The 11,143-nt window shown below is 44.3% G+C and overlaps 1 protein-coding gene across 1 annotated transcript; it reads left to right on the plus strand.

The window, feature by feature from the left end:
• Positions 1-387: 387 nt before the first annotated feature.
• On the plus strand, positions 388-9,034 carry ARL11 (ARF like GTPase 11). Its single transcript, XM_083169690.1, has 2 exons — positions 388-520; positions 8,405-9,034. The coding sequence occupies exon 2, from the start codon at positions 8,414-8,416 to the stop codon at positions 8,957-8,959; it is 546 nt and encodes a 181-aa protein (XP_083025816.1). The 5' UTR covers positions 388-520; positions 8,405-8,413; the 3' UTR covers positions 8,960-9,034.
• The last annotated feature ends 2,109 nt before the right edge of the window (positions 9,035-11,143 follow it).

Consider the following 11,143-nt stretch of genomic DNA (forward strand, 5'->3'; position numbering starts at 1 on the left):
TTTCTGAACACCTCATTAGGACCATTTAGTCTGGTCATGTTGGACTTACACCTTTAAAAGACACCTTTCGTTTGCCCTAAAGAGAACAAAAGAAGTGTCAAAAAGATAATTACCACCGCACACAAAAATAAAAATTGGCTTGGCTACGACTGCTTAGCTGCAATGACTGACAAGCCAAACAGGAAGGTTGTTCTCACCTACAACCTAGAAACTGTTTAACTTTCCATGTCATTGTTATTTCATATGAAAAACCTGTTTAGAGACGCGTGATGCACGAATCTAGGAAATCTTATGCACTGACACAGTATGCAAATAACCAACCCAGTGCAGCAATATGATTGGATGAGGTGGGGACAGCAGTTCCGGAGTACAACTCAGTTGCCTGATCCTACAGTTACTTCTGCTTTGTGTTGAAATGCAAATTCTCCTCTCAGAGTTTTGGTGGTGAGAATGAAAGGAATTACAATATGAAACATGAAGTTTCACCAGTTCCAGTAAAGGATTAGATTCTGGATTTCAGGTAAGATATAGTGGATAAGATATCAATGGAAGAAACTGTCATTCAAACAAGCAGTTGAGTGATCATGCATGGGAATGACAGTGGTTAATCTGTGCTAAATTTCAACAGTTTTTTGGAAGATGTTTTAATAGATTTTGTATACTGTGCTCAGTCAAACTACAAGTCCCAGCATAGTGTCTGCCAAGTACCTGTAACCTGTTGTGGAACTTTAATCTTTGCCAAGTAGTGCATGCTGGGGCTTGCAGTTACACAACAGCTTCTGGTGTATGTATTAATAATGATATGATTTTACAAGTTTCTATTACGGAAGTGAGTTTGCCATGTGCCAGTGGATATACAGTAGTCTACTCTAGACCTAAAAAAAGTGTATTCCATATTTATATATAGAACAGTGTTTCTCAAACTCTATCCTCAGGATCTTTAATGTGTGTCAGTTATACCCCTTTCAGACATATGCGAAAATCCAATGTTTTTTCACATGAATGCGCATAAACCCGGGACTAGCGTATGTCTAAAGGGTCTTCCCGGGATTTTATTGCCAGATCCTAAGCACCCGCAATCGACCCGGATCACTAAAATCCCGTTATCAAACCCGGGAGTGAAATCCTGGGTAGTATGTCTGAAAAGGGGTATTAGTAATGATAACACATGTGCACCAGTATTACCGGATATGTATTACTAGAAAAGGCTATTCATTGACACACTGTACAACTGTGCGCCATTCTGGGATTAGAAAGGCAGGTCATGAAGAAATATATTATATTATAATTTAGTTTTATTTCATTGAAGTCGGTGGGTGGGCCATTGTTTTTAAATGTTTTTTTAGAAAAATGGCAAAGATATAGATTATTACATGTCTATAGAAGTCAATGTATTACACATATATCCCGCATGAATGATTAAATTGCAAAATCGACATAAATATAATTGAATGACGTGTCTGTGTGTGTTTGGATGTTCCACGATATCTCTTGAATACTTAAACTAATCTTCGTCAAACTTTGCACACTACCTTATCATCTTAATGTTTAAATCGGACGATCCCTTAAGGGTGCTGTCATAAGGGTCCATACTATTTCTGTTGTTTTCATGCATTGTGATATGTCGTTGGAAAGCATATGACTCTCTGAATACAACCAGGGCCGCTGAAAGCACCGCTGGGCCCCGATAACAGGAAAGGCGTGGACAGGACCCGGTAAAAAAAAGTGTGCAGGGAGTGTTGGCTGTGTGCCAGTGCACAGGGCACTAAGCAGCATGTGATGAGAGGGGAGAGAGGCTGTGCTGCTGCGGCAGCCTCTGCTCTTTACTCCCACTGCCCGGTCTCTGCAACGCGGGATCCAGGCCCCTCCATCAAACCCGGGCCTGGGTCTTTTCGGGCATCCCTGTTTTTGGACACCCGAACATGCAAGCATGGCCGAACCTTCCCCGAACGGCCCCGTTCCTCCCTGAGCAACGACGGGGAGGATTGGGGGGTGGTGACGGGGAGGAATTTGATGTTCCTCTTGTTGAGTGTTTGAAAAGGGGCATGCAGGCGAAAACAGTCGTGGATTTCGACAAACGGCCGTGAATTTGACAATACAAACAGATACCACTGGTTTTAAAGTCTGATCTGTTTTGCCGAGATCCGCCTTCAATGCTGTCGGAAACGGCAGCATTGAATAGGCGTCGGGTACTATTTACCTGTCGGAAATAACGCCCATAATTGAATTCCTCCCAATAAGTTCTATGTCACTTTATGAATACTTATAAAATCTAACTTTAAATAGCCTTTTAGTTGCTTCAGTGATGATACAAGGTTTTAATATCTGTAAATATATCATATTTTATTGTTTAGTGACAAGGATAGATGTGATGAGAGAGGCTGAGCACCATTATTGCCATGATATTAGATCAGGGTTGCCTACTTTTCTAGTCTCCTCTCAGGGGGCGGGGCTTGAGCGTGATGTAATCAAGCCCCACTCCAGGATGTAGAATAACTGGATTCGCAGATCTCCATGGAGGGGGCGGGGTTAAAATGTGATTATGACATGTTAGCTCCGCCCCATCCTCAGAGACCTTCGGAATGCGGTATTTAAACGGCACAGTCGGGGGGAGGAGCCGCAATCAGGGGCCGAAGCGGGGGTCCCCCAGTATTCGCAAGGGTTGCCCACCTTTCTGGGGGGCTGGGAGGGGGACCCGATTTTCGGGAGCCTCTCGGCCATTCCAGGAGGGTAGAAAACCCTCTATTAGATGTAATCTGTAAAGAAACCTGAGAACACCATAGCTAACAATAAGGCATTGTCTATGTCAGGGACATAACTCCTTACTAACCAAATTGTAGCCTTCAAAAGTCACATGTGTGAAGGTTAAATATTGTTAAAATTACAATGTGACTGCTTTATGGCATACAACACCCCCCCCCCCCCCCCCCCTCCGTCCATAAAAGTAATACCTGGAAGAAAACTACATGCCTGTGTGGGGAAAGTCTGTCGTTTTTATACCATCCTGCAATGTCCGCAGTTCTGTAATGAGTCATGCCCTTACATAGTCATTATGACTACCTGGAAATAAAGTGCTAGGCTACACATGAAAACAAATCCAAACTGATAAAGAAAATGATCATCTTCCCACTCTGCCTACAAAGGTCTGGCATGTACAGTACCTGCCCAAGTCTTCATTAACCCGATAACGGTCTGCTTGACTCCGAAGAATAACTGTCATGGCCAAAAGTAAGCAAATGAAAGGTTTCTATTACGTAAACTTCTTACACAAATTAGAACTCTAGACACAGTTACCAATAGCATCACAATTCACAGCAGTACAGGCTGCATTTATCGCCCCAAAGTACAGGTCTTTGGTGCCACCTTCGCACAATTGGCCAAATATTCCACATATAAAACGTTATTGCTTTTGCAACTGATCCAATACAATATGCAGAAGTTCTGGAGAGCGGTTTCCAAATGCGTGATTATAGAGTGAGTATGGCCAATCCATGAAAATGGAGTAATTTGCATTTAACAATCTATAGTATCTATACTTCTATAGTATGTCTTATACTTCTGACACATAGTGAACATATAGGGGTTAATTTACTAAGATGGGAGTTCTATTAAAGATGGATTGTTGCTATGGACAACCAATCAGAATCAACTTCTTATTTAGGATGTATTGTGAATCAATTGCTGATTAGCAGCACCTGTTGGTTCCTGTTATATGTGTGTTCAAGACAGAAGGTTGTTGTTCCCAATTGGAGTTAGTGCCTGTACAATAGACATACAGATAGTGGTAGATGCTCAAATTACTGTAGTTCAGTAATATCACTCAGGTGCATGCAAGGGAGGGGTTAATACTGGTTAAGTAAAACAAGACATTTTTTCCCCCAGCACACTGAGTGGTATTAGTAACCAATCTTGAACACTACATGATAATAGAATTCAGAGATATTGGTTACATATACCTGCGCAGGTGTATGCTATGCCCCCAAGCCGCGTCAAGGCTTCTCTGTATTATCATGTGGCTGGTTAATCGTAGATCCAATTTAGGGCAATGGTGGTGTGGGGTGCGGTGCCCCTGGACTGGTTGGGCTGGGTGGCTTTAGTGCAGCTTGCCCTTACATTCTATTAACACTTTTCACTCACTAACACCCTCTTCTATTTTAATTACATTTCATTTTTTTTTATTTTATCTCTCTCTATATATAGCTTTGGCTTTCTATGACTAATATTTATTAACACTATATTATCTCACTGGCCTGCTGCACTGGGCTTCCTAGTTTATGACAGTTTTTGGGGTGCCGCACCCTGCACCTAGATATAGCGCTAGGGACCCCCAATATACAGAGAAGCCTTGACGCGGCTTGGGGGGCATAGCATAAACCTGCGCAGGTATATGTAACCAATATCTCTGAATTGTATTATCATGTAGTGTTCAAGATTGGTTACTAATACCACTCAGTGTGCCTCGCTCTTGGTTGGACCACCCACCCCCCTCGCTCTCGGCCATATCGCTCGGTTCCTGGCCGCACCGCCCACCTGGCTCCCGGCCACACTGCCCGCCTCCCAGACGCACCTGCACATGTAAGTAAATAAGTGGGGCGGCTGGGGCGTTATTTTTTTATTGAAGAAGCCAATTCCAGGATCCCGGGAATCCTTGTATTGAGCATTTTGCAATCCTGGGATTGAAAAAATGCCCCAGGATTGTCTTCCCTAATCCCAGCTCCTGAATGCGATGTATGGAATCATGTCTATCCCCCACGCTGTGTGCTCCTGCCTGTGAGTTGCTGCATGCCATCTTCCTCAGTCAGCTCAGCTTTCACTTTGTGCTCAAAGCAGGTCACAAAGTGAGAGGGCGGCACCTAGAGGCACCCGGCGGTACTGCAGTGAGCAGTGACTGTCAATATATGACAGCAGCTTTCTCATGTACATCAGCCCGGCCATCTCATAAGATTCTCTCGTCATAAAAGCGGAGAGTCTATGCCAGCTAGCATTGTTTGGGGGGGGGGGGGGGGGGGCGGGCGGGTAGTATACAGTATACTGATATGTCCCAGCACAAGCTTGTGGAGAATGAAAGCTGTCTTCTGCTACAGGCTATCCCTATGCTTCTTATGGTCCTAAGATCCACTAACATGCCTGACTGTCCATTTGGCTGGAAATGTGTGTCTGGCAGCAGATATGAGTTGAGTTGGGTGGCACGTAATGACAACATACTATTAATGGCATTTTGGTACTTATATGTTAGTTGGGAGCCCACTATAGTTAGTACGCTCATACCCCCACTATACATGTCGGCATGGAATTGATTTTATAAAGTGTGGTGAGCGCAGCGAGCCACCGAGCCCGAAGCGTGGCGAGCGGACGCGGAAAACTAAGCAAATAGCTTAGTGGGCGCCCAACTAACATATAAGTACCGGCATTTTATATTAAATTTTATTTATTGACATATGTCCCTGCCATAACGCCACTCGTACCCCCCTTCCCTGCACCTTTGTGAGAACATGAATGATAAAAGCTAGCATTTCCCACATCCGTAAGCAGGGCCGGCGCTAACTGCTCAGCAAAGCCTGCAAAGCAGGTAGGCGCCGGACCTGAGAGGCGCTCCCTACTCCCCACCGAGTGACAGCTGTAGGGGGGCACCTGTAATTGTCCCTCCTCCCTCCTCCACAAGCAGTGACAGCGACACTGCGTCAACCTCCTGTGCAGTGCACAGTGCACCCTTGCTGCCCGCACACTCACTGTGCGGCTCCTCACCTCAGTCAGGCACACTGCACAGCCTCTTTCACATGACGGTGGCACGGACACCTTCCCTTGAAGCCCGCACACTCACTTTTTCTCCTCACCCGGGCCGGCGGCTCCTCACTCAGGCATGCAGCACAGTGCCAGCCTACAGAGCGCCGAACCTAGGACCAGCGGGGGAGCACCGATCAGCATCAGCGTGGAGCTCCCCCGCTGTGTCCTAGGTTTGGCGCTCTGTAGGCTGCACTGTGCTGCATGCCTGAGTGAGGAGCCGCTGGGTGAGGAGAAAAAGTGAGTGTGCGGGCTTCAAGGGAAGGTGCCCGTGCCGCCGTCATGTGAAAGAGGCTGTGCAGCAGACTGTGCCTGACTGAGGTGAGGACCCGCACCGGCACAGTGAGTGTGCGGGCAGCAAGGGTGCACTGTGCACTGTGCAGGAGGTTGACGCAGTGTCGCTGTCACTGCTTGTAGAAACTGAGCAACTAAATATAGGAACAAGTGGTTAAGGAACACTAGCCATGCACAGAGATAACTCCTGAGAACGAAGCCTCGTTGAGAAGGACTGGTGTACGAACCCTCCGTAATTTAATCCGATGTGCACAGGCTGCATGTGTCTCACTCTGACACGTCACATATTATCATTAATGTGTAATTAATAAAAAAAAGCAGGGTAAAACTTTTGGGGCATCAGGCAGTGCCGGGGGCAGCCCACTGCTTGGTACGGGGGGGAGGCACCGGGCTAACTGCACCGGGGGTTGCAGAGCGTGGTCCCGAACCGCCACGCAGTCACAGTAACAGCTGGTCTGACTAGTACTCGCCCACGATAGCATACCAGTACCAATACTACCTGTTGCTCCCCACAGACCCTCTTACTAATTATTATTCCCAGAATTTGACTACCAATTACGGTTACTCCCCTATGCTACCACTTCTTAGATCCTCTTACCCATTATTACTACTGCTGTTACTCCTGTATGCTACCAGTGCACATACCCTCTTACCCATTATTACTACTGCTGTTACTCTGGATGTTACCAGTGCACATACCATCCTACCCATTATTACTACTGCTGTTACTCCTGAATGCTACCAGTGCACATACCCTCTTACCCATTATTACTACTGCTGTTACTCCTGGATGTTACCAGTGCACATACCATCCTACCCATTATTACTACTGCTGTTACTCCTGAATGCTACCAGTGCACATACCCTCTTACCTATTATTACTACTGCTGTTACTCCTGGATGTTACCAGTGCACATACCATCCTACCCATTATTACTACTGCTGTTACTCCTGAATGCTACCAGTGCACATACCCTCTTACCCATTATTACTACTGCTGTTACTCCTGTATGTTACCAGTGCACTTACCCTCTTACCTATTATTATTATTATTATTATTATTATTATTATTATTACTGCTGTTACTCCTGTGTGTTACAAGTGCACATCCCTCTTACCTATTATTATTATTATTATTATTATTATTATTATTACTGCTGTTACTCCTGTATGCTACCAGTGCACATACCCTCTTACCAATTGTTACTACTGCTGTTACTCCTGAATGCTACCAGTGCACATACCCCATTATTACTACTGCTGTTACTCCTGAATGCTACCAGTGCACATACCCTCTTACCCATTATTACTACTGCTGTTACTCCTGAATGCTGCCAGTGCACATACCCTCTTACCCATTATTACTACTGCTGTTACTCCTGAATGTTACCAGTGCACATACCCTCTTACCCATTATTACTACTGCTGTTACTCCTGTATGCTACCAGTGCACATACCCCATTATTACTACTGCTGTTACTCCTGAATGCTACCAGTGCACATACCCTCTTACCCAATATTACTACTGCTGTTACTCCTGAATGCTACCAGTGCACATACCATCCTACCCATTATTATTACTGCTGTTACTCCTGAATGCTACCAGTGCACATACCCTCTTACCTATTATTATTATTATTATTATTATTATTATTATTATTACTGCTGTTACTCCTGTATGCTACCAGTGCACATACCCTCTTACCCATTGTTACTACTGCTGTTACTCCTGAATGCTACCAGTGCACATACCCCATTATTACTACTGCTGTTACTCCTGAATGCTACCAGTGCACATACCCTCATACCCATTATTACTACTGCTGTTACTCCTGAATGTTACCAGTGCACATACCCTCTTACCCATTATTACTTCTGCTGTTACTCCTGTATGCTATGTAACAGATGTCATTGTGTATCGCATAATGTTTAAGGGGCAAGTATTATGCGGTCTACTATTGTGTTGCATAATGTGTTTAAGAGGTATATGGTGTGGCACACTACACTCAAGAACATGCCCCTTTAAAGTGTGCATACCTCAAGCATGTCTCTATTATAAGATATGGGAGGGCGCAAATTTATAGTTTGCAGGAGGGCGCCCAATACCCTAGCACCGGCCCTGTCACTGGTTCTGCCAAATGAATAATGTTATTTAATATATCCATATAGAAGTGATTGTCTAAAGAGATAGAGGTTTCAGACAGTTTGATGCAATAAGTCAATGGCTATGAAACTCATCAAGCACTCAATGCCAGTTATATATGCCGTACCTCTGTTATTAACAAGAGAGTGGTTACAGTAACTTTATTTATATATGTTTCTCTTCTAGAACTTCATCATGGGAGGACAAAATTCTAAACCTGTGCACAAGAAGCAAGCACGCGTGGTTATGTTGGGTCTGGACTTTTCTGGGAAATCAACTATACTGTATAAGCTTAAAATGAATCAAACCGTAGAGACCTTTCCAACTGTCGGATTCAACGTTGAGTCTCTAGAAATGGCCAAAAATGTCTTTGTAACAGTATGGGATGTGGGCGGCCAAGACAAACTGCGATCCAACTGGAAAGAGTACTTAGAAGATACAGACATTCTCATCTTTGTTGTTGACAGTTCTGATAGGCCCAGAATACCGGATGCTACCGCAGAACTTCTGACTATATTGAATAATGAAAATATGGCTGGTGTTCCCTTCTTGGTTTTGGCCAACAAACAGGATGCTCCTGATGCCCTGTCCACCAAGGATCTTGTGAAAGTTCTAAAACTGGAGAATTATGATGATAGACCATGGGAAATACAAAGCTGCAGCGCGCACACTGGAGAAGGACTGGCAGAAGCTGTGAATGCAGTCCTACGTCTACTAAAAAGACAAGAGACCCACAAATGATTATTAGGAATATTTGGTCCGTTTTTGTATGCAAAACATCTATCAAGTGGATAAACTGTTCCGAGGTTGTTTACATATCCGCTTGTTCTAGTTATTTAAACATTTCGACAAAGGATGAGAATATTCTAGGAATCTAGGGTCATGTGTATGTAACTGTCACTGCAATCACATGAGCACGCTTTGCACTGTAAGGGTACAAACTGGTATCAGTTCATGTTCTCAAAACATGAAGTGAAAATTGCTGTACTCTACCTTCTAGTAAATGAGGGTTAGATTTATTAAGCTCGGTGAAGTGATAAAGTGTCTGGTTTTTATCACCGGCCAATCAGCTCCTACCTGTTATTTTTCAAAACAGGCCTGGAACTTCACAGGTAGAAGCTGATTGGCCGGTGATAAAAACCCAGACAGTTTATCACTTTACTGAGTTTAATAAATCTACCCCTGAGTTTCTTGGTTCTAAATCAGGCATTCCTAACCTTGGCCCTCAAGGCGCACAACATTGCGGTTTTAGTGATATCCAGGCTGCAGCAAAGGTGTTTAAATCTAAATAGCTGAAGTACTGCTTAAATCACCTGAGCTAAAGCATGGATTGGACCATTAATGTGCCTTGAGGACCGTGATTGGTAACTGGAACAGAGAGCAGCAACTATGTAGAAAATGTTGTCTGCATTTAGCTTGGTGGGACACTTGGGCATTTGCTAGATTGCTAGTTTTTCCTTTACCCACATATAGGGCCTAATTCAAACTGCAGGACGAATTTGTTGTCAAAATGGGCATAACCATGGGCACTGCAGATGGGGAAAATATAACATGTGCAGAGAGAGTTAGATTTGGGTTAGTTATTTTCTTTCTGTGCGGGGTAAATACTGGCTGCTTTACATACCCCACCCAAATGTAACTCTCTCTGCACACGTTACATCTGCCCCACCTGCAGTGCACATGGTTTTGCCCATTTTGAGAACAAATTTGTCCTGCGATCAGGTCTGAATTAGGCCCATTGAAAAGTGTGGTACAATAGATCTACAATGTCTAGATACAGAGGGACAGATTTAATAAACTCGGTGAAGTGATAAAGAGGCTGGTACTTTATCACGGGCCAATCAGCTCCTACCTGTCATTTTTCAAACCCAGTCTGTAACTTCACAGTCAGCTACTGACTGTAGTCAATAGATCAAACCCATATGCTTGACATGCATTTGTTGGACAAGCACAGAAGATTGACAGGTACCAAAGGTTGACACATGAAAGGTAGACAGTGTTTAAGGTTGACAGGCACAAAAAAATGGTTGACACAAGTTTTTGGTGGTGTTTTTGTTAAATATTGTATATTTCATGTTCTGCAATAACTCTAGGTAGGAATGTAGACCCTTGCCACCATCCAACCAATGCTACTATTCCCAATCACAACCACGTGGATAGTAAATCAAGATAATGTTGGGAAAATGTGAAAAAAAAAGTGCAGACCATTGTCATGTCAAGTTTTGCTAATGGTGACCGAATTCATGTTGACCACATGGGGTGGGCCTAATGATGGTCTACCTAGTGTGTAGATCTATCATCTGGATACCCATATAGAAACATGTATACATACCTCCCAACTGTCCCAATTTTTGTGGGACAGTAACGATTTTTTGTGATTGTTTGAAAAGTTGGGAAGTATGCGTATACAGGATTTATAGAAGAGACACATGAAGATAAAACAGTGCAGCGGGGTAACCTTTAAAAAAAAAAAAACTATGGGCCTGATTCAGAGATCTCCATGTCCAGTGTCCAGACAGATACAGTGAAGTGATTTTCTTGGCACGGGCATATGCATCCTGTGCAATCGCAGTGCTGATGTATTTGGAAAGTGGCTGGGGCATCCTATGTCCATGCTGTGTGCCCTTGTAGAGTAACAATAATTATGGCGCTCCCCCCCCCCCCCCCATACCTGCTCATTGTCAGGGGATCTCTCTCTGTTCTCTCCCCCCCCCCCTTTCCATCCAGCAGCTGGCGCAGCCGTGTCTTCCATTCCTGAACGCATTAAAAAAGTTCCTCCTAAAATGGCTGCCTCCTCCTCTAGCATCCTTAAAAATTGTCTTCTCTGAGGCAGCAGACATTTTGGAGGGGGCTGCTGCACAGAGTCCGTGCGGAAGCATCTGCAGGTCCCGGCAGGGCTGTAGCAAAAGTGCCAGCAGACCCCCA

This window comes from Crinia signifera, chromosome 2 (assembly GCF_055691185.1).
Source record: "Crinia signifera chromosome 2, ASM5569118v1, whole genome shotgun sequence".
Taxonomy (NCBI): domain Eukaryota; kingdom Metazoa; phylum Chordata; class Amphibia; order Anura; family Myobatrachidae; genus Crinia; species Crinia signifera.